The following is a 27,266-nucleotide window of genomic DNA, read 5'->3' as shown; positions in this document are numbered from 1 at the left end:
CACACACACATATATATAAAACATAACATTCACCATTTTTAGGTATATAATTCAGTGATATTAAGAGCATTTGTGATGTTGTACAACAATTATAAATATCCATTTCAGAACTTCTTCATCATCCCCAAACAGAAACTCTGTACCCATTAAATAATAACTCCTCCTTCCATCTCAATCCTTGGTAACGTCTCATTGCATTTTCTTACTCTGAATATGCCTATTCTAGATAGTATCATATAATATTTGTCCTTTGCTTTCAAGATTCATCCATGTTGCAGCATGTAAAAAATTATATTCCTTTTTGAAACTGAATATTCCATTGTATCAATATACCACATTTGCTTATCCAATCATCTATCAATGGATGTATAGGTTGTTTCCACCTTTTAGTTATTGTGAAAAATGCTGCTATAAACATTGGTATGCATATGAAAGTTATTTTATTTCAGTACCTTTACTTTTAAAGATTGTAATACTCATGGTGTCTAAATTATCACTAAATATTATAAATCCAAATACAAAGGCAAAATATGGCAGCATCAACTCCCATAGTTTATGACCCTGTACCTAGAAAGAGAACTAATCTCCCTCTGCTGACTATATATAATTAATTAATTGAGTACATATGTATATTTTTAATTGAATGCTTTATAAAACTTGACATAATTTATTTCTCACATTCATACCTTATTTCTAAGCCTTACAACAACTTTGCAAATAAATATTTTACAGATGAGGAAAAGTTTCAGAGAATTTAATTTTTATGCAAGACCAAACAAGTAGAGTAAAAAACAGCATTTAAATTCACTAACATGTCCTAGTAACAAGTAATAAATACAGTTTGGGAATCCTTAAACCTGTGAATTCCAAACATCATTAAAATTCCCCCTCTATATTGGGTCATTTATATGGCTGTTACTTTAAAGTCTATATTCGTTCTTTTATAATAAAAATAAATCCTTCCCAGAGAACTAGTGTGGAATAATAAAAATGACAAACAGTGATGTTACTGTGTAAAGATGTCATGTTTGTCATGGAAATAGCTCTGGGTAAGGATTTGGATTCCTGCTGCGGCCCTGCCATCATTCAGAAAGATGGAATGGATGACCTGTGAGACCTCTGCCAGCTCATACATTCAGCAATCTGTACTTGAAATGTCTTCTTCAGTGTCATCTGGGTGGGGCATTCCATTTAGCAAGGGTGTGCTGTCAATGGGGCCAGATTCTTGGTTCAATTTAGAAGTTTGCTTCTGTTCCATGGTCACAAATGACACCTCTGACTCATGCCATGGCTCACGATAGAAGTGAAGCAAAAAACAGATGTGTTATTTAAAATGCATTAGCTCCTTTGGAAGTACACACTAGTGGTATCCTTACAGGGCTAGGGAAATGTGCTATTACTATTGATATGTGGCAAAGTGACCTGAGGCCAGGCAGCTGGCCATTGTCTAAAAACCAGAAAGGAGTTTAGCTCCAAGGAAAAGAGGACTCAATACTGTGAGCTGAATTAAAGACTTCTCAATTTAGAAGACTACTGCTTCTAAATGTGCTGAGACTGATAAACCCTTACACCCACTCTGGAAACTTCACAGAGCAAACACGGATGACCTGAGTGTCTGGTTACAGAGAAATGAGCTCACTATTGCTTCTGCCTCTATCATCTCTAGAAAATGGCCAAAACATCACACATTTAAAAAGACTGTTGTTAATTCTCCTCTTCTTAGTCCAAACCATACCTATTACTCTATTCCTCAAGTTCTGTCCTATTCATTTTTTCTACTCAATCTCTCTATCAGTGAATCTTATTCTAACCCTACAAATCAAATAGTCTACTACACTGAGATTTCATTCACTCCAGTCAGAATGGCAACTATTAAGAAAACAAGTAACAACAAGTGTTGGCGAGGATGTGGGGAAAGGGTACACTCATACATTGCTGGTGGGACTGCAAATTGGTGCAACCACTCTGGGAAGAACTATGAAGATTTCTCAGATAACTTGGAATGGAACCACCATTTGACCCAGTTATCCCACTCCTTGGCATATACACAAAGGACTTAAAATCAGCATACAGCCACATCAATCTCTACAGCAGCTCAATTCACAATAGCTAAGCTATGGAAGCAACACAGGTGCCCTTCAACAGATAAATGGATAAAGAAAATGTGATGTATATAATGGAGTATTACTCAGCCATAAAGATGAATGACTTTATGACATTTGTCAGTAAATGGATGGAACTGGAAACTATCATGCTAAGTGAAATAAGCCAATCCCCAAAAAGCCAAAGGCCAAATGTTCTTTCTGATATGCAGATGCTAACTCAAAATAAGCAGAGTGGAGGCAAAGGAAGAATAGAAGTTCTTTGGATTAGACAAAGGAGAATATAGGGAAGGGAGGGTGGATGGGAATAGGAAAAACAATAGAATGAAGTGGACATAACTTTCCTATTCTCATAGATGAGTATATGACCAGAGTAACACCACATCATGTACAACCACAAGAATGGGAAGTTATACTCCATGTTTGTACAATATGTCAAAATACATTCAACTGTTATGTATAACAATAAAGAACAAATTAAAACAAAAAAACTCTCTTTTCCTAACACCTATTTATTCTTAAGATACCTTAATATTTCTCTGTCTCTAGTATATGAAACTTCCTAGAGTCAGACTAACTTTAGTATATGAAACTTCCTAGAGTCAGACTAACTTCACTCTCTCAATAACCCCAATGTACTTCTAAATAAGTCCTCTTAGGTTCACAAGTTCAAGGTCAGCCTCAGCAAGTTATCAAGATCTTATCTCAAAATTTAAAATAAAAAGGGCTGAGGGCATAGCTTAGTGGTAAAACATCCCTGGATTCAATCGCTGGTACTGCAAAAATAAATATAATAAATTTTTAAGTATATTAAGTAATTTCTCTTAAAAGCAGCAAGCAGCTTCCTAAGAGCTGAAGCTGGTGACTATCCTTAATTATGGAGTTTATTCTCTTCTATAGATAAAATCAAGTTAAAATTCACACTAAAGGCAAGTTAATGAAGACTGAGTATAGAAGTGTTTTCATTTGAATCAAGCCTTTGAGCTGTGGAAGGAAAGCCCATAAGTCACCCAAGACTAGCATATTTGGTCCTCTCTGGGCTCAGAAAACAACTGCCCAAATTTGTTATATCTTAAGGGTGGCTTAGTCACTTTTTATACTACTAAAGATGTCATCTATGATTAATGATAGCCTTGTGATCTCAGGTTAAAAAAAAAAAAAGATGTTATGAAGCTAGAAACTCCAGAAAAGTATTTTAGCCTGGTAATAAGTTTCTAAGAATAGATTTGAGTAGCTTGTTTTCTGCAATGCTCTTGAATTTGTTCCAGATTCTTAAATCTGCAGCTGTCGGTTAACAGGTGAGGGCTCTAAGAGGAGAATTCAAAGATTGTGAAATACTGTGATTCACAATTTTTTTAAGTTGTAGTATAGATTTTGATTCCATTCTTTAAGCAATGCACTTCACAATCAAAAAAGGTCACGGACTTTTTTTAAGGGCAGTTGGAAGTCTGATCAACATAAGAGTCCAGAGAAAGTTTATCTCCTAGTTATTGCTCTACTTTCTAAGTGACATGAGATCAAATGAAATAGAAACAGTATCACCATGTGGAGAAGATAGTATAGGTGAAATACGAAACTATATCAGAAAACAGAAGTCTTTAGCTCTAGTTTATACTAGTTTAAACATGTTTATACTTTCTCTATATATTTGCAAAATTTAGATGAAGTACTAACCTACTTCAGAGAATTCTAACACATGGGAAAAAAATTTTAAGACATGCTGATTTGGGAAAAAATCAAAGTTTCAGCATCAGAAAGTCTAGTACTGGCCAGTTTTTAAAAAGTTTTCGAGAAGATCCTTATAACCGTCCTATATTAAAACAACTTTTGTTCATAAAATTCCACAATCCATCAACATCATGAAGTGTCAACAAGAATATTCCAACAAAAGCAATTATTGAGGGAATAATTACATATAGAGGGAGGAAGCCTAAGGTCTCCCAGAGTATTTTGAAACAGGAAACATTGTTGACCTATTTTCAAATGAGACACAAATCCTTCAGTGTCATCTGAGCAGGAACAGTGACCGGGAGATCTGAGCAAGCAGACTGCATAATATGACAGGTTTCTCTGGATATCACTAACCCTTTCTTGCCTGTACATGGAGAATCTGAGTGCTGTAGAAGACTGAGTACTCAAGAGCTGTCAAATAACTTGGAAGAATCTCAAGAACCAGTTTTTACTGATTCACCCAGGATAATGGAATTTTCCCCATTTTGAAAGTCCAAAGGAAATCTGATTGTACTATTCTCTCTTACCTAGTTCTCTACTACTATTCTCTTTCATTAGTTCTAATTTGTCTTCTAGATAAGCAAATAATCACTTTATCCAAGTTTCACAACATAGCAATGAGTAACTTTAGGGTCAAGATGATAGATTTTCAGTCTCCAGGGGGAAAAAAACAGACATTTTAAAAATACATTCAAAAATATAGATAACACAATAAATTATATTCTTTGCAATTAATATAGCATCAGACAGAGTTACATTTTTAAAATAGCTATTGACCCTGTTACTCATAAAAATCAATTTCAGATGAATAGCAAATCTAAATAGGAAAAGTAAAACAACAAAGCTTCCAGAAACAAAAATGAAAGAATCATTTCAGGATCTTGCCACAAGCAAAGTTTGGTGTCAAATCCCAAATAGCAAAAGAAGATCCCCCTGTGGGGAGGAGCACTGGGGTCAGTAGTTAGATCCTAATAGGGTGAGCAAGTGACCCTGCATGGAACTGGCTGGGGCATGATGACATCAGCACCCAAGGAGGATGGGACGATCTTCACAAACAGGAGAGTGAGTGCCCAGCCAAGAAGTCAAAGTAGAAGAGAAGCTCAATGGAGAGCTGAGTCCAGGTAGAGCAGCAGGAGGAGAGGGCACAACACATAGGAAGTAGGACTTTGCTCAGAGAAGTGACTCCATAACAATTAATGGATGTTGTGATTCTCATTGTTGGTAAAGGAAATTATAAATTGGGAAAGAAAAACCTAGAAAGAGTACTGTGGTGTTGGACTGGAATTGGAGGTGTCATGAACTTATGATTCCTGTTATATAGAGATCCAGAGAGTAAATGTGTTTGTGTGCAAATGTATGAATGCATGTGTGCACTTCTGTACAAATACAGGCCTTTCCTAGCTCTAGTGACTAAGATGGCCTGTGAGCAGTTACACGGCAACAGCAAATGCACCCTCAGCACCATATCCATTCTCCTCTTAAACTGAGGAGAAATGGCTGACCACAGGGACAGGGCAAGGAGAATATAACTGAGCCTGGGATATCTGGTTGTGTCAAGAAAATTTTTTTAAAAAAATACTTCAGCAATGAAGGAAACATGCCAAAAGCACATAGAAGTCTGCTACACAAAAACAGTCCTTGGCCAAATTAGGAAAATTTGATCAATATAAATAATGTTAGTAGCAGAAGACAATCCAACAGAACCTACTGAATAACAGGAAACGCTAATACATACAAAAAATATAAATAGATGAACGAACTAAAAGTTGGTGATAAGGGGAATATTTACATAGTGTAAAGTATTTCCCTACAAAATACTTACTAATTACAAAGGGAAACAAAAGTAACTTTACCAGAGAATTTTAGCAGGTACCACCTTAGTAAAGCCGTCTAATGAACATCATCACTGAGACAAATCACAAATTAGATAACACATTCTCCTGTTCTCCTGTTATCTCTTTAAAAGACATCCTTTTTTTTCTGATATTTGAGCTAGAATAGTTGAATCTCTTTAAATAAGAAAAAACCACAGGGAAAAAAATTTCAACAATGGTATGGAATCTCAATCTAGTCTGTGGGCCTTCCTTAACTACTGTCTGTACCCACTGGAGTAGGAGCCTTCATATGGATTGTACTCATTCTCACAATAACTGGTCTCCTGTGCTATGGATAGGTAAACTGATGTTCAAAGAGGCCAAGTTATTAAGTCACTGTTATCAGTTATTAAGTCACTGTTACCCACTGAATTCAGAATAGAGGGACTTTCAAGTATAAGTTGTGACCTGTGGCAAGAGCTTTAAGTGGGAATGAGTAATCAGATGAGACTTTCTCCACTTTTCACAAATGCTATAAAATGGTCCCCAAAGAGCTGGACCCACCACTCATTCCCATTTTTTAGAAACATGTTAATTCTCTGTACCAATTCCAGATTCTCTTTTCAAATAACAGGGTTACCAAATTCTGTGGTTCATGTGAGGCCCTTAACAAGGGGTGTTTTCTGAAGTGTGCCATTCTTGTGGTAGGCATTTTCATTATTTAAAACATTTTTCTGAATTTATTATAACTTTGATGGATGTTTCATATACTAATTACAATAATTTTCTGACAAATTAATTGGGTCTTGTTCTAACTGAAAATAACATGATTTCATTTCCAAAAGAGAAATGAGTTTGATCACCAAGAGACCTGTTGACCTAACAACTAAAATAAACTGTCCAGCTTACTAACAAGTCCCTTTTATGATGAACTAATTGGGAAGTATCTTAAACTTAAATAAGTCTCTGTTGAAATAAGTGCACTGTCTAATTTTGCAAGAACTATCATCATCTGTTTTTTCCTGTTTTTATTCTACCCGGTATGACTGAGCCTTTTATTTAAATCCACCCATACTTTCTATGTAATAATCAACATTCACTTGTCATCTGTTTTAGTCGGTTTTTTCTAAAAGACCAGACTAGAACAATTAGGGGAAAAAAGTTTATTTTAGGGCTCATAGATCTCAGGGCTCAGGTGAGGCAGAACATCATGGCAGAAGAGTGTGGTAGAGGATAGCAGCTCAGGACAAAGCAACCTGAGGAAGTACAGAACTTCACTCACCAAGAACAAAATATATACCCCAAAGGCATGCCCCCAGGGACCCTCCTCTTCCAGCCACAGCATACCTACCTATAGTTACCACCCAGTTAATCCCTATCAGGGTATTAAAGCACTGATTAGATTAAGACTCTCATAACCATTTCACCTGTCAACTTTCTTGCATAGTCTCACACATGAGCTTTTGGAGGATACCTAATATCCAAACTATAACACCTTCATAATCCACAAATATTACATAAATTGGAGTTATTACAGAATATTAAATGATGCTATTTATCATATTACTAGAAGTTAATACATAGCATTGCATAAAATATAATATTCATTATAGAAATTTCATCAGCATACAATTTAAATTTTTGAAATGTAATGGCTTTCTTTTCTTTATTTAGCTTTTTATTGGTGCTTTATAGGTGTACATTAGGACGGGATTTCTTGTTACACATTCATACATGCATGCCATATAATTTGGCCAATATCACTCCCCAACACTTCCCTCTCCCTCCCCTTCTCCAACTTCCTGCTCCCTCTCCTCTACTGATCTCCCTTTGATTTTCATGAGGTCCCTGTCCCACAACTTTTTTTTTCTTTTTTCCTCCCTAGCTTCCACTTAGGAGAGAAAACATGCAACCCTTGACCTTTTGAGCTTGGCTCATTTTACTTATCATAATGGTTCCAGTTCCATCCATTTTCCTACAACTGACATGATTTCATTTTTCTTTATGGCTGTGTAAAACTCCATTGTGCATATATGCCAAGTTTTCTTTATCCATTCATCCATGATGGACACCCAGATTAGTTCCATAGATTGGTTATTGTGAATTGTGCTGCTTTAAACATGGGAATGTAAAGACTTTAATCTACATTCTCTTTTCAAAATAATGCAATTTATTTAGAGGAGTGATTTAACAAACACATTAAAGTTCTCAAAATTATAATGTATTAAAATTGTCTACAATACCACAAATTATCAAATCTAAGAGTAAGATTTTCTTGCAAGAAACAAGAAATTAGAGCAAATGAACATTGAAACTATCATAAAATTTCATTTCCATAGAAGCAAGCCATATGTTGATTATATAACAAATTATTATATCATAGTGACTTTAAATTCTTTATGACTGTGATTTAAAATTTGAATTTTCCGTGACTATATTCTATGTGTAATGGTTGATATTGCAAAATAAATATCATATACTAATTTAAATGCTGCTCAAATCCCTAAATGCTGAGACCACACTGATGGGTGGGATGAAATTAGAGGAATAAAACGATAAGACAATGAAATGGCGTGGCAGAAGCAAAAAAGGTGAACATCTGTCCACAAATGTCCCCCTTTCTTCATACAGCTTTGGTCCAACAGGTGCTGTCTGAAGTCAGCATATGATCAAAACCAAGTGCTGATCTGGAGGCGGGAGAAAACGCCCAAGTGGGATTGAACCCTGGATTTGGGAAAGAGGAGCAAAGGAGAGGTCCTTCCCACCCCGCAGATGTCCTGGGCACCGCTGGGCGGGAAAAGAGCCAGAGCAAGACCCACTTCCGCTCGAGGCAAAGGGGTGGGGGTGGGGCGCCGCCTCCGGGTCACCCTGTTACTAGGCAACGGGATGCCCCAGCGTGAAGCCACTGAGGGGAATGCGTGGGGCTAGGCAGTTGGTGGAGAGATCTTGAGCAGCAGAAATGAGCCCCGGTAGGAACGGGGCCAGGGGGCTGCTCCTCTAGGGGGACCCTGGGAAGTGGAGGGTAAAGTAGCGCGCAGCTGGGTCGCTTCACCGCTAAGCCGCAGGGATTTCCTGGGCCGTCTGGAGCGCGGATCTCCTTAACCAGCCACTCATCCCCGGCGCAGCCCCAGAAAAGCACCCACTTCCCTCCCCGCTGCCGCTGCGTGGCGGCAGCGCGCCCTCCGGTGGCCGCAGTGGGCATGGACCACCTGGCTGGGGCTCCTGGGCAGCTCCACTCCTCCCAACAGGAACCAAAGACCTTGCTGGGTTCTGTTACAGAAAAGCACACTGAGGAAGAGGACGCGGTCGACTCCGTTCTCCTTTCAGCGTCCAAGATCCTAAATGCCTCCGAGGGGTTAAAGGAAATTGGTGGCAGTGAAGCAGGTAAAATCTTCCAGGCCAAGTTGCTCCTATGGCAATGATGCTGCTTCTGTACTGCATACAGACAACCGGCACATTGCCTAAGTCCACTGGCCCGACGGATGCACTTAGTAACTATTATGATACTAACGATAGCCACATACCACTCTAACCACGTAAATGTATCCATTCATTCGATCCTCACAAAAGTCCTATGAAACAGGTACTATCCATTATCCCCACTTTTCAGAGAGGTTAACTAACTCCCCAAGGTCACACAGGTAGCAAAGGATAGGGGCAGAATTCAGCAGGTTGTCTCTAGAGTACAGGTCTTAACCAACACTCTACTATACTTCATCTTTAGATGGCAAGTATTGAGGTTGTTTTGGACAGACACTAAAAAGATACTTCTTTTCTAAGAAAACTACTTGTCACAGTAAATATTTGTGGACTACAGATTATTGTACGGGGAGGATGTTTGAACAAAAGCAAGTGGCTACAGTTTTCAAACTTTGCATGAACCGGGAATAAGGTTGTGTAAATATCCAGGTAAGGAACCTGAGGACACTGAAGCTGGAGTCTCATCTCCTTGAGAGAAGCCCTCAGTGATTATGCGCCTTTGGCTAGTGTTCAGGGGGACATGCTAGGGAAGGAGCAGAACACTTGAGCAGAGGCAGTACCTAGACAGACTAACCAAGTGAGGACCCAGTTGCTGATAACCCATGTGCATCATATAGATATCCAGAAGCAGAAAAGTGTTCAAATAGAAGCTTGAAATGGGAACAAGATTTCTGCAATTTCACAAATCCAGAACCTTCACAAATGCTTCGGCAAAGTCCCTGAAAGAGGAGGCCAGAATAGCCACACCTCAGTAGACGAAAGACAACTGGATACTCAGTCACCACCAAAATGAGAAATATCAAGTGGAGGCCAGCAGGACCAGTCTCCTCTCTGCTCTTTGGCCCACCCTCCTCCATCCATGAGACTCTGGCTTCCTTGGAGAACTGTGAGGGGTAAAAGGGACAGGAGAGAAAGAGTCCTCTTCACAAAAAACTTAAACATTAAACTGGCCCAGTATTTGTCCTCCAAGAGAGTACTTAAGATTGAAGAGATGGGGATACTTCAATTTGGCAAGACCATGTGCTGTCTAGGGCGCTGGAGAAAGATGCCAATATTTATAGAAAATGAAGTTACTTATAAAATAACACAAATACTTGTTTACAAGTTACAATCTCTCTTGCGAGAGCATAGTGTTTACAAGTACAGGATATAGCACAGGACAGGTACTCAGTAAATGCTAGGTATATCAAATCAGGTACTGCCAAGGATGGCTGGATTTGCTGCAACTGAAGGCACGTTAGGGGGTGTGACTTTGAACCCTCTTTCTGTTCTGTCTACCCTTCACTGTCACCAAGTGATCCTTCTGATTACTAACCAACAAAATGTTTACCTGATTTGCCTAAATAGTGCTAATTATTCATGCAAATAAGAACAATGAGTTCACATAATTAGCCTCTGATTCATTGAAATGAGTATATAAGAGATACTCTTGAACTTCAGGATGACCAACATTTTTTTTTTTCTGGGACCTCTGTCCTACCCAAGTCTTCATTCATTTGTTTGTCTACCAAACAAATATTTCTGAGCACTGCTGTGTATCCAGGGCTGTTCTATCTATTGGGATCCAAGAGTGAACACCATATATAAGATTCCCACTCATATGAAGCTTACCTCCTTAGTAGGGAGAACAGACAGACACAGGATATTGTGTGCAAGATGGCAGTAAATCTATGGAGAAAAGTAAGGCAGAGAAGGAGGTGTGGAGCATGTGCAATGTCAGAGGTGGGTGGGGAATGTGCAGTTTTAAATAGGGCAGGATATAGGAGAAAACACCTCTCAGCAGGTCACATCTGATCGAGGTCTAGAGGAGGTGAAGAAGCAATCACTGAAGAGTTTTAGGGAAAGAGCCGGCAACTGCCATAACCTGAGTCCAGAGAATGTCAAGACCATGTGTTGTCCAGGGCGCTGAAGAAAGATTGAGCTTTGTTGAGCATTGACGACATATTGTGTGCTGGATATAAAGGCTCTACCAACAAACTTGCCTAGATTATCCCCTCACCTTGTTTGTGGCAAAGCCAGGACTCAAATCTAGGCAACCCAACTCCATAGTTCATCTCTCTCATAGTTGTGCAGAATGTGCCACAACTCGTGGGCCTCCTACAACAAGTACTTGAATCATCGTAGCAAACCTAATATTTGAACCTGAGAGTTACAAATCTTTGAAGCTGAGAGTCATTGCCATGTTTCATTTTTAAAACTCATTTGCTTCCCTTAATTGGTTGGCCAGAGGTATGGCCCTAATACCTCCCACAAACACTCAATATGATATAACTTTCTGCAGCCTTATAATAAATCCCTTAATATTCACATTATATCTCAAGTCACTCCACTGATCTTTTTTTTTACTTTTGACACTTAAATATGAGATTGCTAGAGAATTTAAGTTGAATATAATATGAATATTTCTTACATAGTCCATAGACAACAAGCTTCTTGAGGGATGGGATCTGTCTTCCACCTCATCTAAATGCCTCCCAATAGCATATGTTCAGCAGGAACTTAAGAGGAACATGTGATTATGTGCTATGATAATGTCTATCTGATTCTTTGATAGTGTCTGTGTTGCTCTTTATTTCTGAATTTTAAATTACCTTTCCTTTGGCAATAAGTAGCAGCCAAAGACTCATAAGAAAAACAAAGGGTATTTTAATAGCTTTAAAAATAGGTGAATCCAACTTTCAGCCTACTCTCTGCCTGTAGTGAATCATCTGGACATTGCTAGAGAAAAACACTCATTTTTGAGTCATAACATGAATCTAAAAGGAGCATTCAGTGCTATTTGGCAAACTTACTTTATTGCCCTCAACAAATTCTTTTTCAAACCTCTCTCTGTCCAAGATAGTAATTGCACTCCTCTTGTTCTCAAATCCCCAATTCCTCTTTCCACCACCTCGCAACTCATAACACAGTCCTATGCTATGTGAGGAAAGTAGAAGCAATAAGACCAAAACTCCCTCACCCTCCACCTTCACCTTGCTTACCTACCTCCATGGGTACCCGTATGCTCTGCCTTCCCCCTGCTTCAATGAAAGAACTGTAACTACTTAAAGACTGATTCATCAGGATCCCATCTCTTCTGGAATTCTAAAGTACTTAGCTGAATTAAGTTGCTGAATAATGAACCACTAAAACAAGAAACAACACCCCCCCACACACAAAAAAAGCTGAATCATGAAGTTATAAAAATCCTTCTAGACTTTCAGTGAGAGATTTTAGAGTGAAGAAAGATGACAGATCTTCCTTTCTTGGTGCCAAAAGAAATGAACTAAAAAGTGCTAGAAAACAAGCAAAAATTTCACTAGCAGCACCTGAAGAAGGAAGGGGGCACTCCCTTAAGTCACAAGATCAGAAAGTGGAGGCCAAAATTAAAAACAGAAGGTCCAGGCAAGCCAAACCATTTCCTGGCTCCTGATTCTGCCCGATTTGTAGAAGCAATAAAGCAAGTCAAAATCCCGAGAATACTCTTGAACATCCCCAACCCATATGTGAATGAAAAAAGAGAAAACACCTGTACCTTTCTGTAGGTTAGGACTCATATGTGTAGAGTATAGCAACTTCTAGAAACAGATGAGTATACCTGAGAAAAGGAATTTACTGTAAGAAATGCAGAGGTTCTGGGTGGTTCTGCCACTAGCCCATGGAATGGTTCTAGGGGATTTTAAAAGAGGTCCATCCTCTTCTGAGTGGATGCACACCCACCCACCCCGGGTGCTGGTTAGTTGAGTAGAAAGAGCATGGGATGGATTGGAGCCCCACACAGCCTTTGTCCAATAAACAACCTTCACAATCCTACATGGCAACCCCAGTTCCAGGGCTCTGAATTGAGAGAATGAGCCAAGTCAGCAGAGTATTTCCTCAAGGAAGGTGCATCCTACCACTAAATTTCTAACCAAAGTCTCAGGGAATACCACCAAAAGTATCACCAAAGAGACCACATCCTCCAACAAAGCCTGTCAATACCGTTGATTTTTCCTTCTGCAGACAACTACACTCAATTTTTACCCTGGCCCTGAATCTATAGCTCAAAGGGATAGACTAATGGGGGCTCATGGAAGGATGTAAAAATAAATAAATAAATAAATAAAAATCTAAAATACTATTTAAAAAAAACAGAAATTCTGAACAGAATTGTCAAGGTCAAGTTAAACATGAGCCATATGACAAGAAGCAGCATGGTAGCTATGTAATTGTACCGTGGCCAAAAAATGAAGAGATGGAGGATAGAAAATATAGAGAGAAGCAATGTATAAACCCCATTGTGCTTTCTTAAGAATCTTTTCTTTACAATATCACTTCACTGAGTCTATAGGTTTCTTTTGAACCCTTATTTCTTCCTTGGTTTTAGCAAAAAGAATCCTATATTTAGCTTTGAACTTGTAAGTTCTTCTAATAGAAGAGGGCGGGTATTACTGAAGGAAGGAGATGTAATTTTGAAACAGCAACACCATTAAGAATAAAGAGGAAGGCTAAAATTATTTCCAAGAATAATATCCTATCTTTGGTATTTAAATAGTTTTATGAGTATTATGGTTACAGAACAGAATGTAAACATCATGAAACTTCACTATGAAAATAACAAACAGCAAATATCATGAAAAATGGGGGTAGATGTGGAAGGAATTATAATGCTAGCTTTCTCATTTTTCTTGGGAGGAAGAAAATCAACACTGATTCACAACAGAAATATATGTTTTAAAAACATGATGATTCCAACCTCTTATTCTTCTTCATGATATATTTTCTCTTTCTTTCTTTCTTTCTTTCTTTGAAACATTTTTCTTAACTGACACATAGTAACTATTTGTTTATGAGGTACAGTGTGGCATTTCAATGTATATTTGTGTGTGTGTGTGTGTGTGTATAAATATAAATATATATATATAAAATTTGTGATGATTACCTCAGGGTGATTGGCATATCCATCATTTCAGTAGTGTGTGTAATATGACCCCAGAACCCAATGAAGGATAAGTACCCAAAATTGACAATATTAGTTCTGGATGGTGGAATTCCAGATAATATATTCTTTTTGATTTGCATGACCTATTTGAATTCATTAGAAGAAGATATCTGAGTGAATAAAAAACTTTGAGATGCTTTCCTGCCTCCATCCCAGCCTTACATCAGTTTCTTCTTCTTCTCCTTCTCCTTCTTCTTCTTCTTCTTCTATTTTTTTGCCATTTTATTCCCAGTTAGATGCAAAGCTAAGCAACATCCTGGTAAACACACTGGCCCTCTCTGCCTTTGACTGAGGTGGCCTTCTGCAATTGGTCATACACATCTCCAGGCTCCCAACCAGTTTTGCCCTATCAGTGATGAAGGCCAAGTGACAAAGGAGTTGACAACCAGTTTCTACAACACCTAGCAGACTACCAATCCAAAAGAGGCCTCTTAATTAGGCACAGTGGTACATGCCCATAATCCCAGAGGCTCAGGAGGCTTAGGCAGGAGGATCACAGGTTTGAAGCCAGCCTCAGCAACTTAGCAAGATTGTAAGCAACCTAGTGGGACCCTGTCTCAAAATAAAAAGGGCCAGGGATATAAATCAGTGGTTAATGACTCTGGGTACAAATCCCTGATTTAAAAAAAGAAGAAGAAGAAGAAGAAGGAAAAAACTCTTTCAAAGCCCTTCTGTAAGAGTAGAACTTGTTGGGCTAGAATTAGCCTAGAAGACCGTCCAATCTTAACTCTCATTTCATTCAGGTTTTTTCACTTCTTTAATTTAAAAAAAAAGAATTAAAGCAAGTTGCCTAACATATGGACAAAGAAGGATATATGTAAGGAAATTTGCACACATCACATAGTCTCTCCCCTGTTGCATATCTATAATCTATCTTCCAGGAAATGTTGGTGATAACTTTTCTCTTTCGTCAAGAGAAGCCTGAGCACTTTTGTCCACTATATGTTGGTATTGGAAGCACCAAGGAAAAGAGAACTCAAACACTGGATACAACTACATTTGAGTCACAAAGCAAAGACAGGTGCAAAATCAGCTTCTGCAGTAGCTACTGAACTCCAATGGCCAGTGGGTAACTGTTGGTAACCAATGTAGGACAATGGATCTGCACACACCCCTCCTGTGCTGTAGCAGAATGCCCTACTTTAGGGAGATGGTAGTGTATTGGTCAGGGTTGGTCAGTTTTCATAAAATGCACACACTTGAGTCTCACCCACGGCCCATGTGGATAGTGGAATTTGGGTTTCCTCTATGTGTCATGGGCTGGCTGCAAAATAAAGTTAAGAAAAGAAGGTGGCAAAAAAACCACATGACACTGAGAGTAATTTTGAAAAGCAAGGGCAGGATGGCTCTTTGACCTTAAGGGTTGGGCTACCACACTGGAAAGAGAGAGTGAGAGCCCACATTTGCTTTATTATATGGGGCAAACTTCAAAGGTTTTCTATAGAATGTTCTTCTGCCAAATAAGCTAGGCAGTGAGCTGTCCAGCTCCAAATGGGTTACGCCCAACTCCTGAGCTACAAGATGGGTCTCCCTAGCCAAGGGAAGGAGAGGTCAGCACATTGAGCAATCCATTAACTGGGAGGAGTCACAAAATAGCTTGCAATACCAAACCCGTGAAGATGTTCAAATAGCTCAGGGGAGACTCCCCACGCTTGAGCAGAACAAAGAAATACACATTAAGTCTAAAATGGGAAAATGTGTCAGGAGCTGTGGTGTATGCCTGTAATCCCATTGACTCCAAAGGTTAAAGCAGAAGGATCACAAGTTCAAGGTCAGGCTTAAGCACTTTAGGGAGACTCTCAGTAACGGAATAAAGCTGTCTCAAAATAAAAAAATTAAAAAGAACTGGGTATGTAACTCAGTGGTAAAGCATCCCTGGTTTCAATTCCCAAGTAAATAAGTAAAATGGGGAAAAAATATTTCCACACAAGGTGATAAGTTTAACTGTGAGCACTCTGTTCTTAAGGAAGTTCTTATGTGGCTGAGAAGGGACCAAAGGACTGTGCACATTGAACTGCCTTTCCCAACAGAAGGAACATGTGGATCTTTCTAGTACTTTGCTTAATAATAAGGCTCATAGTATGTTGTTAATCCAACCTGTTCTGCATTAAAAGGGGGAAAAAGTCACATTATAATTTTATTAAACTGAGAACTAATACAGTATCCTTCCAAGTCTCCCATGACAGGAGGATAATTAGTTTGCTTTTTCACAAAAGAAATGTAGTCTATATCTCAGAATCAAGGATATTTGAGCTTTTAAGATTTGTCAAGTTAGGTGCTGCAAAGCAGTGGTTTATTATGAAAGTAAAACCATAATACTCAAGTGGGTATTTTAAGTCAAATGAAAATTACGCCTTAAATTTGTGATTACCATAATGTCAATGTTAAATATTCTCATTATCTCATTGTCTTCCTATCTAAGAAAGTTAGGAATTTTTTATTTTTATTTATTGAGAAATAAAATTTAAAAATTAAACCACATTTTTTTCAAATTTACTTCTCAGAATATGGCTGCATATCAGAATCTGAAAACCAAATCCAACCACAGTCAGCATTGAAAGTGAGTCTATATCATTTTATTAGCTCCAAAATCCTATGCAAAGGCTGATCTTGTCTGGAATAGATATTTCCCAAATGCTTGTTGGTTCTTCCACTTTGTCCTCACAGAAATCTTTATGAAAGAGCTCTGGAGAGTCAGCAAAATGACTAAGAATGTGAATCACCTGACTCTTATATGATGCTTTCTGGTAATGGTAACATTAGGGGATAAAAAAATCAGAACAATCCAAGATTATGTTTAGCAGCCTAAAAATACTCAATTTAATACTTTGTTTAATTTCATTATAGGTCCTTCAGCATCAGTTAGAATCATTTCAGGCTCTGCGAATACAGACTTTGCAGAATGTTAGCATGGTATGGTTCTTTTCATCTCTTTATAGGATACATTGTGACTTAACATTTATCTTCCTATCTCCTAACTACAACTACTAGCCAGTGGATAAAATGATGTAGAATTTAACATATCAGAAGCCATGACATAGTTCAAGCTCAAAATTGTTTTGAGGAAACTACATTCTCTCTTTTATACTTATTATTTGGATATAAGGCAAAAAGAAAAAGCATTAGCTGAGTTCTAAAGTGCTATTTATACACAGTCAACAAATAGGGACCCTCACTTAAAGGTTTAAAATATAAGTCAAACTGGCTTAGTGGGGGAAACATACTCTATTACCTAAAATAACCAAAAATCCTAGAAATAGCTCACTTCAAGATGGCTTCATGTATATGATCAAGATTCATGAGGTGTTGGAGTTGTGGCTCAGTGGTAGAGCACTTGCCTACCATGCATGAGGCACTGGGTTTGATTCTCAGAACCACATAAAAAGAATATATTGAATCCATCTACAGCTAAAAATATTTTTTTAAAAATTCATGTTATCAGGAACAAGTCTCACTCCATATCTTTCTTTCCAGGAGTGAATTCTCAGACTTGAAATGGTGACAAAGGGATGCTAGGAGCTCTGAGACTTTATTCTTCCAGATCAGAGTGGAAAAGAGAAGAAAGCCATGCTTGTTCTCTCCCTTAACAGCTTATACACCCAGTGTTCTTGTGCTAAGAGGAACTGCAGGGAAATGGAAGAGAAGACAAAACTCTTCTGCAGAGTGATAGAATGTTCTGTTCTGTTCTGTTCTGATGACAGAGATCAAAGACCTCCTATTTACTAAATAATGTAAAAAAAAACACAAACACCTAAAATTATTTTAATATAGTTCATAAAATGTTACTGATTCACTAAGTTATCTTTCTGATTTTGTTATTAAGAAAGATAAAAATCAGAACAATTCAATTTAATTTTCTTAAAGCCTCCTTTAATGATACATATTTACAATAAAGTAAACACACTTAATTTTATATTCTCTGTGATGGAAAGAATTTTTATGTATAGAAAATGAAAAAAATATGGGCTTGGGCTAGGGCTCAGTGGTAGAGCGCTCGCCTAGTATGCACGAGGCACTGGGTTCCATCCTCAGCACCACATAAATATAAAATAAAGACATTGTATCCACCTAAAACTTAAAAATAAATATTTTTAAATGTAAAAATATCTCTGAATTGTAATATCTATTATTCCTATACATTTATAAGTTTATGAATCTGAAATCCTAACATTCTCAATTTATCTTTTACAGGTACAGTCTGAAATCAGTGAGATACTGAACAAAAGTATTATTGAAGTAGAAACCCCACAATTTGGCTCAGAAAAAAATCTAGCATTCAGTACACACACTGAAAAGAATTCGGTATGTTATTTATACAGATCATTCCTACATTCAGGTGCTTCAAAATGTTACTACTACTAGTTTACCTTCAGCTTTACATTCTCCCCCTCTTCACAGGAAGAACTGACTGTCAGAGATGAAAATAAGGAAGTTTCTATCCTGAAGACCTTAAAAGACGTACGTTTACTTCTCTACTTCTGTAGTTTTCTTATTCCTTTTGGAGTCTGTGAGGGATGTTTGAGTTAGTCCAGATATTGAAAGATTTCCAAGTAAATTCAAATACAAGGCAGTTTGTATAGCTCTCCATGCACTTAGGATTGACCCAGTCTGAACTCCCTAGAGCAACAGCTAATCAGGGTGACCCTCACTGTGTCCATACTGATTTGAAATCACATTTTTTCAGGATAGTCATAACTCTAAAATGACCTAAAACTAGGAATGCAAGCAGAAGTGGAAATATTTGCTTTCCTGAAACTCTCACTTGACCTATCTATGACTTCCTCCACCTATTTTTGATGTTCATTGATGGATGTTAAATTTCTATTTCTGAAATTGAGGGGTTAGTCCATGTATCTCATCCCCTCAGGAAATACATGCAAATTCTAAACAAATTGAGGAGATCAGAATCACAGGTTAAATGTTGTTAAATTTTGTGGAAAATAAACCATACCTGTTAGGCTTTTTTGCTGTATAAAAGTAGATACCATATTTATTTGGTTATATGAATAAATCATCCACAAATTATTATCTTAATTTCTTGATCATATGGCAAATGAAAGTTCATTTATAGTGTGCTTTTATTGCCAACAGCCTATAGAGAAGCCAGAAGAAATCTTTTCTATGGAAAAAATTCATCATTTTGAGGATTCCATGATTCGTCCTTCAATGGATGAAAAATTCAGTAGCAATAATGTTAACAGTCTCTCTCAAAGTATAAATATTCCATCCCAGATGCAGTTCAAGGACATATTAACTCTTGAGAACTTGAGAACTCCAACAGATAATTCAGCTTCAAACATAATAATTATGAACCCTTCAGAAAATTCTGACATATTGAAGAATTATAATAATCAGTACAGTTTTCTACCTAAAATATCTCAAAATGTGATATCTCAAGCAGATACAGGTATTCTGGATAAATCCAAAATGGACATGCCTTTTCTGAAGCATGGCTTTTGTGAAAATTTGGATGATATTTGCTACTCGATTAAGCAAATGAAGGAAGAGCTTCAAAAGTCACATGATAGGGAACTGGCACTTACAAGTGAACTTCAAACCTTAAAAACCAACCCAAATATTCAAAGAAATGGGAACTATGACCTGTTCCCCATTCACAAGGAAAAAATTGACTTCACTAAGGAGGAAAGCATAGAAAGTAACTTAAATGAAGATATAAAATCAAAGAGAATTTCAGAATTAGAGGCATTAGTAAGCAAGTTACTCCCACTCAGGGAAACAGTGTCAAAATTCCATGTGAATTTTTGTAGGAAATGTAAAAAATTATCGAAGAGTGAAATACACAGGGGAAAAAATAATGAGAAAAACAATAAAGACATTCCTATCAACGGCAAGCATATTACAGATTTAAAATTCCATTCCCGAGTTCCAAGACATACACTGTCATTCCTTGACCAAACAAAACATGAAATAAAAGACAAAGAAGGGAAACCATTTATAGTAAAACACGGATCAGTAATAGCTGAAAATGAGAAAACATCTAAAGTCAATTCTGTCACTGAGCAGTGTGTTGCAAAAATTCAGTACTTACAGAATTACCTAAAAGAATCTATGCAGATACAGAAAAAAGTATCAGAACTGGAAAACGAAAATCTAACCCTGAAGACCAAAATAAAGCCTCTAGTCTTTACCACACAATCTCTGATACAGAAAATTGAAAGCCACGAAAAGCAACTAAAGAATTTGGTTGAAGAAAAAAACACTATTCAGTCCAAGTTAATTAAAGCAGAAGATGACAGCAAAGAATGTCTTAAAGAATTTAAGAAAATAATTAGCAAATATAATGTTCTCCAAGGCCAAAACAAAATGCTTGAGGAAAAAAATAGTCAGCTTGCTTTGGAGAAGCAACAAATGTTGGATGCATTCGATCAGCTAAAAAGTAAGGAACACAAAATTCAGAACGATATGGCCCTTGTCAGTAGTGAAAATAACAGAATGAATATAGAAATGGAAGCAATGAAAACAAATATTCTCGTGATACATGATGAAAAAGACATTCTGGAGAAAAAAACATACCAACTCCTCCAAGACAAAAGTTCACTTGAAAATGAGCTAAAAGAAAACCAGCTGGAGATCCTGCAGCTAAAAGAGAAGGAAAGACTGGCAAAAAATGAGCAAGAGTCACTTCTTCAAATCTTAGAAACAATTAAAAATGAAAAACTGAACCTTGAAACAATATTACAAGATGCTACTGCTGCTAGACAAATGATGGAAAGAAAAATTGAGACTCTTCAAACTTACCAAAATGCTTCAGAAGAGAGTTTTCTGAAAGAAATTAAAAATGCAAAATCAGAAGCAAATATCTATAAAAACAGCTTGTCAGAAATCAGCAAGGAATGCGAAATGTTATCAAAAATGGTAGTGGAAATTAAGACAGATAATCAAATTCTGAAAGAAGAACTAAAGAAACATAGTCAAGAAAATATGAATTTTGAAAACAGCCTCAGTCGACTTACTGAAGACAAAATGCTTTTAGAAAACTATGTAAGAAGTATAGAAAATGAAAGGAACACCTTGGAATTTGAGATGCGGAATCTTCAGCGAGAATATTTGAGTTTAAGTGATAAAATTTCTAGTCAGCATCATGACCTAACAAAAATGACTCACATTTCAAGAAGAGAGAAATTCCATTTTGACAACTATAATACTTATGAAGACACTTCTAATCCTAGGAGTAGGCCTTTAGCTCATGATTTGAAAGGTATGTATGTTGTGGTAGATTAGTAGAGACGTGTCAAGAGTCTTATAGCCTATTGGGCACTAACCAGAATACAGAAATAAGAAGGAAACTTTAAGATGAATACCATTTAGTTTTGTAACATTCATAACCAATTTACTATATAATGGAATTATTGGGGGATTTTGTGTTTTAAATGAAATTCATATTTTATTTATATTACTCATATACATTGAATATGCAAAAAGAATCTTTGGGCAGGGAGCAAGAGTTTTAAAATTATTATTCTGAAGTATATTAAGCATTCCCATTTTAAAAAAATAAATACTCTTTTTTTTTCCAGGAATTCCAAGTAAACTGTATCAAATGTTTCCATCCAAAATATGTAAATAAATTTCCAAAACTCAATGTTTCAAATACTTTTGTCCAAGTACTTTTTCCCACAGCATAATCTTAAATTCATTTTAACATAGGATTATAATTACCTTTTAATTGATTAAACTAGTTTTTAAAATCAGAATTTGTCAAGAACTGTGAATAAACTGAAATTTTACCCAATTAGTAAGCAAATGTTAGCCTGCCACAATTTTATGGAATCTAGTAAAAGACATGAAACTCCTGGATCAGAGATAAAGAAAGGTTTGTTACAATGATAGCAGTAGATAGAGTATTGACATTTTTGCATCATTTCTCCAAGGCTTAATTCCTGAAGAGAACTACAAAGAGGGCTGCATTATAGGAGAGAAACCCTGAGTTTATGGAAGTCAAACATTTAATAGTGTGCAGTAAGCATGACTGCTCTTTGCTCTAAATGGAAACACTATTTTGTTGAGAATAAGATTCCTAACTTGTCTCCAATGGAAACACAAGCTGTAGCTTCCAAAGCTATGAGCAAAACTGTCCTTTGCTTCAGAGGACAGCACTCATTATTCTTGTCTATAAGCTACACAATTCCTTGTTGAATTTTGTCAAATGTATTTTATGCATGGTTTTCCCCCTTTAATTTATTAAAGGGTAAATTAAATTAATTTTGAAGTATTACATCAACCTTGCATTCCTGGATCAAGCCCCACTGGGTCACTTTATATTATTCTTTTAATGTATACTCCTGGATTTGTTTTGATAATGTTAATCATTTTGTTAAGAATTTCTACTTCTGTATAGGATATTGGTTTGTTACATTATTTTTTGCAAGAATTAGTGTGGAATTGATATTATTGATATGCAATATTATTTCTTCCTTATTACATAATAGAATTCACCAGAGGGTCTGAATTTTTCTAAATGCAAAGGTTCCAAATTGCAAAATGAATTTTACTAACTGACATACAACTATTCAGGTTTTCTATTTCTCTTTATATTTTGAAAAATTGGACATTCTGAAGAATTTGTACATTTAAGTTCTTAAGTGTAGTGGCATGAAGTTGTTAGTAATAGTCCACATGTTTTTAATGTCCAGAGGACCTGTGACAATATACTCTTAATTTCTGACACAGATAATTTGGGGTTCTCCTTTTTTTAAATTTCTTTTTCCTTTATCAGTCTTGCTAGAGCTATATCAATGTCATTGCTCTTTTTTGGATACCAGCTTCTTGTTTCATTAACTTTTTTCTCTGTTGATTTTTTTATTCCATTGATTTCTGTTCCTGGTTTATCCATTTCCTTCTGATTATTTTGGTGTTAATTTGTTCTTTAGTTTCTTAAGGTGGAAGATTAGGTATGTGGTTTGAAACCCTCGTCTTCATCTACTCTGTACATCTAAAGCTATAACTTTCAAGCACCACTTTAGCTGCACCACACTAATGTTTTTTCATTTAGTTCAAAATATTTCCTCTTTATTAGTTATTGTTTGATCTAGCTGAATATTTAGAAGCAACTTGCTTAATTCCAAATATTTGGAGATTTTCAGATATATTACTGTTACTGATGCAGAAATTATGTATGATCACAGAGCATACTACACATAATTTGGTTGTTTTGATTCAGGAAGACTTATTTTATTGCCAAGAATATGGTCTATCCTGGTTAATGATTAATGTAAACTTGAAAAGAATGTATATTCTGCTATTATTGAATGGAGTGTTCTATAAATGTAACTCAGTAGAGGTGGTTCCAGTGTTGAAAAAATCTGCATCTTTACTGATCTTCTGTCTACTTGTTCAATTACTGATAGAGAAATAGGAAAATGGTTTTTCTCATTCTATCAATTTTTGTTTCATGTGTTTTAAAGTCCTTGATGTGTGCATGCACATTTAGCACTATTCTATCTTATTGGTGAACTGTTCCCTTTATTATGAAATAACCCTCTTTATCCCTGGTGATACTCCTTGTTCCAAAATCTTTGACTGATACTACTCTAGTCCCTCTAGTTGTTATTAGTGTTTATATAGCATTATATGTTTTTCTATCCTTTTTATTTTGCAATGCTGAATTGGAAGGAAAAACTTTTAATAATTAAACAGTATATACCATCAAAAATTGACTACTAAACCCTGAAAGTTAAATGTAAACTCAAATAACTGAGAAAAGAACTAATGATGAGCAGTATACCCTTTTAAACACAGATCTAAGATTAAAGAATAGTAAGAATTATAATTACAAAGTAGTATATCATTTAAAAAACATTGGCAAAATAGAACAAAGAAAATATAAGTGAACAGTTAGGTACACCCTTTTACTTTTATTTAACCTGTCTTTTTGTCTGTTGTGTTTACTGCTACATCTCAGTGCCCAGAAACATGCCTGGAACTTTTGTTAAATAAATAATAAATGAAAAAGCTGCCACTGTGCTAGAGAGTATCCGATAAAGCTTGGATATTCACTTGGTAGGAATGTTATGAAGACTTTTAAGCATCACAAAGTTTAAATGAGACAACATTTTAGGTCTTTTCCTAACTGAAGTGTAATGACCCCACATTTCTTTGTGAAGATTTTTATGGTTTTCTGGCTATTTCCCATAGGTTTCTAACCTGTGTCCTTAATAAGATATGGGACAGCACAAACTAGCAAAAGACCTTTTCAGTCAACTTGTGCTCTATACTTGATCTCCTAGAAGTAAATAATCTCCACCTTACTCTATTCTCTAATTCTGATAAAGCCTGCCCAGTGAATATCATACATTTAAGAATTATCATTCTTTCTATGGAAAACTGGTAAACTAGGGTACAAAATGGAATCATAAATTGATGGAAAGCAGCAAGAATGCCTGGTTTTGTTTTTGTTGGTTGTGCTATGTTGGACAATATACTTGACATCTGTTTGCCTCCATTTCTTAATTTGTTAAATGAAAATTAAATAATAAATATAAACAATATGTAATCATATGGGGTGGTGTCATGACACAAGGCTAAACCAGTCAGGATCACTCCAGGTGAACTGAGCTGGCACACAGAGACAGAGAAATACTTTTTCCTTTGGGTTCTGGGATGGCTCCTCTGACCCAGCTCCCACAAAGGAGGCAAGGTAGGCAAGAAAAAGAAAGAGCACAACTGGAACCTGGTTTTATTGGGGAGACACCATTCAAATGAGGCAAGGGGTAGGATTACAAAGGAACAGGTGAGTGCAACTCAACCCACCAGATGACACCTACTCCTGAAGCCATGCCTCATTATCTCAGTGGAGATAAAGCCCAAGTTATTGCAGGACTTAAGGACTTAAGGGCATGTATTTCCAGAGCAGCAACCAACAGGATAGTACTTGACACATAATAAACATTTTATAAGCATTTTTGTATTTTAAATGAAGTAATATTTTTTAAAATCAGTTATAACTAATAAAATTCAAATTAGCAAATACAACTTATTTACAACAAACTACTTGATGGATGGATTCTCCTTGTGACCTACCTGCATGGCCAGTGAACAGTGCTCTGAAACATGAGCCATGAGCAGATTGAAAATATAGTGAGAATTAAAAGTAGAAATAAAGAAAAAAAAGGCAAAGACACAAAAAATAGATGTAGTGGGCCAGTTGGTGAGAGTGTCCTAAAGGGATCTAAGCAACAAGAGCAGGGGCTCCGTGTGTTAATTTTATAGGTCTTAAACATCAAAGGGATTCACTGTGAAAAGGCTTCTTGAGGTGAACAGGAAGATGATGTTGTGAGCAAAACAGTTTAATTGGGAGTTTATCAGTTTGCACTCATCTACTTCTGGGCTGCCAGGATTAGAATTCAAGGCTTTTGAACTAGTAAATTCCATGACAAACACGGAATTCTATCAACAGGAGTTATTTACAAATGGGCGTTTGCCTCCTTGCCAAAGGATTCCCAAGAGAGGAATCTCACTGTCCAGGGTTACATAGTTAAAAGCAACGATTCAGTCCCAGCTCCCGAAAATGGATAATAATGATTAGTCTTTTAAAAAATGTGTGTGTGTGTTGTATAGCCAGGGAAATATTTTTAATTTGGTCTTTGTGATAATTCTTCTAGGTAGATTATGAGCAAAGAGTCTCCAGAGGTTAAGTAATTTGCTTCAATATACATAGCTAGTAATAGGCTGAACCTGGTTTATTATTGTTAATGTATGCTGCATACACTTTAATATAAAAAGAACAAAAAAGTCTCTAAAGACTCTAAATAAGTCTCTAAAATCTCCAAAGAAACAGGATAAGATTTCCAGAAATGGGTTATGTCACTGCTTAACTTTTTCTCTAGTTCCCTTAGAAGTGTCTTGACACTCACATTTCTTTTGAATTAAATTTTTCTTCCATGATCAAATTAACATCCACAATCTTTGTTTAGATTCTGAGCCTTGAACAAATACAATTAGATAATATGTAGCAGAAATTAATGGCTGTCTAAGCAAGATTTTTCTTCCCTTTTTTACTGTTGGTAGACACAGAATATTCAAGTCACATAGGCTTCTTTTGGGAAAGCAGATACCTTGATGTCGAAGTCTTCAAGAGATAGGATGCCAGTGACTCTTACCTGCTCATGCCTGAGTTCTGAAAAATAAAGCTGCTTCACGGGAAACTATTTCATGCTGTATCTTTTTATTTCCAAAGCTTGAAAAAAAAAAACGAATTTGTAAGAAAACAATCAGCCAGGTGCACTCCTGGCACATGCCTATAATCCCGGTGATTCTGAAGGCTGAGGAAGGATTGCAAGTTCAGGACCAGCCTGAGCAACTTTGTAAGGCCCTAAGAAATTTAGTAAGACCCTGTCTCAAAAGTGAAATATTTACAAAAACGGGTGGGGATGTGGCTCAGTGATTAAGCCCTCAAACAAAACAATGGGCATCCTTGTTTGCACCCCTTTAATTGGATGCATGCTCCTCTCCTGACTCCCAAAAATCTTAATTTGTTTACATGTTTTATGATTCCTGTTACTGGTTTCTGCATCCACTTTCTGAAAATCAATACAGCGATGTAAACCCTAGATAAAGTCTGCCACTGTCATACTATTAATCATACTTTTCTGTAAGGTTATGAGTGTTCCCATCTATGAATATATTATGTAAACCATGCATTGCTTTAAAAAGACACACTTTTAATAAAAATTAATTGCAGTTAACAAAGGATAGAGTTAAAATGGGCAATTACATAGATATTCATAAAGTCTACATATATAAGCTACAATCTCAAAAGAATATATAAAACAGTATTATTTATCAATATATAACTATAAATTTGATTCAGTTATGTGCTGAAAAACTAATAAAGCCATTTCTATTTGGAAGACATAGGCACCTTTGAATCAAATTATACCCATGATAATATTTTTAAGACATCCATTGCCCACTAATTAATTATAAAGCATGAATTTTAAAAAAAATTAAAAATGGCAAAAATTCTTTATACTATCTTTACCCTTTCAAAAACCTTAACATTGTTCTCTCCGATAGAAAACAATGGGACACAAAGAAAAAGAGTCCTAAAACTTCTCCAGTCTGATTTTCAGCTCTGAAGAACCTAGACTGGTAGGGGAACAAATACTCAAAAAGCATCATTGGTCAAAAATAACTTCCCTAATACATTTTAAGTTTCCT

The 27,266-nt window shown here is 36.4% G+C and overlaps 1 protein-coding gene across 1 annotated transcript; it reads left to right on the top strand.

Moving 5' to 3' along the window:
• The first annotated feature begins 8,847 nt into the window (after positions 1 to 8,847).
• Positions 8,848 to 21,675, top strand: Ccdc110 (coiled-coil domain containing 110). The gene is made up of 6 exons (XM_078031374.1): positions 8,848 to 9,031; positions 16,592 to 16,647; positions 16,935 to 17,000; positions 18,279 to 18,389; positions 19,179 to 21,306; positions 21,626 to 21,675. Exons 1-6 carry the CDS (start codon positions 8,848 to 8,850, stop codon positions 21,673 to 21,675), a joined length of 2,595 nt encoding a protein of 864 aa, XP_077887500.1.
• The last annotated feature ends 5,591 nt before the right edge of the window (positions 21,676 to 27,266 follow it).

The sequence above is a fragment of the Ictidomys tridecemlineatus genome, chromosome 14, assembly GCF_052094955.1.
Source record: "Ictidomys tridecemlineatus isolate mIctTri1 chromosome 14, mIctTri1.hap1, whole genome shotgun sequence".
In the NCBI taxonomy this organism is placed as follows: Eukaryota; Metazoa; Chordata; class Mammalia; order Rodentia; family Sciuridae; genus Ictidomys; species Ictidomys tridecemlineatus.
The sequence above is the reverse complement of the archived record's forward strand: the minus strand, read 5'-3'. Positions and strand labels throughout refer to the sequence as shown.

What these genes read in the sequence shown, in the direction of transcription:
- Ccdc110 (XM_078031374.1), top strand. Translation starts at nt 8,848, where the DNA reads ATGGACCACCTGGCTGGGGCTCCTGGGCAGCTCCACTCCTCCCAACAG. An exon ending in AACCACAGTCAGCATTGAAA is followed by an intron (nt 16,648 to 16,934) that starts GTGAGTCTATAT and finishes ATTTCATTATAG; the next exon opens with GTCCTTCAGCATCAGTTAGA. An exon ending in TTTAGCTCATGATTTGAAAG is followed by an intron (nt 21,307 to 21,625) that starts GTATGTATGTTG and finishes TTTTTTTTCCAG; the next exon opens with GAATTCCAAGTAAACTGTAT.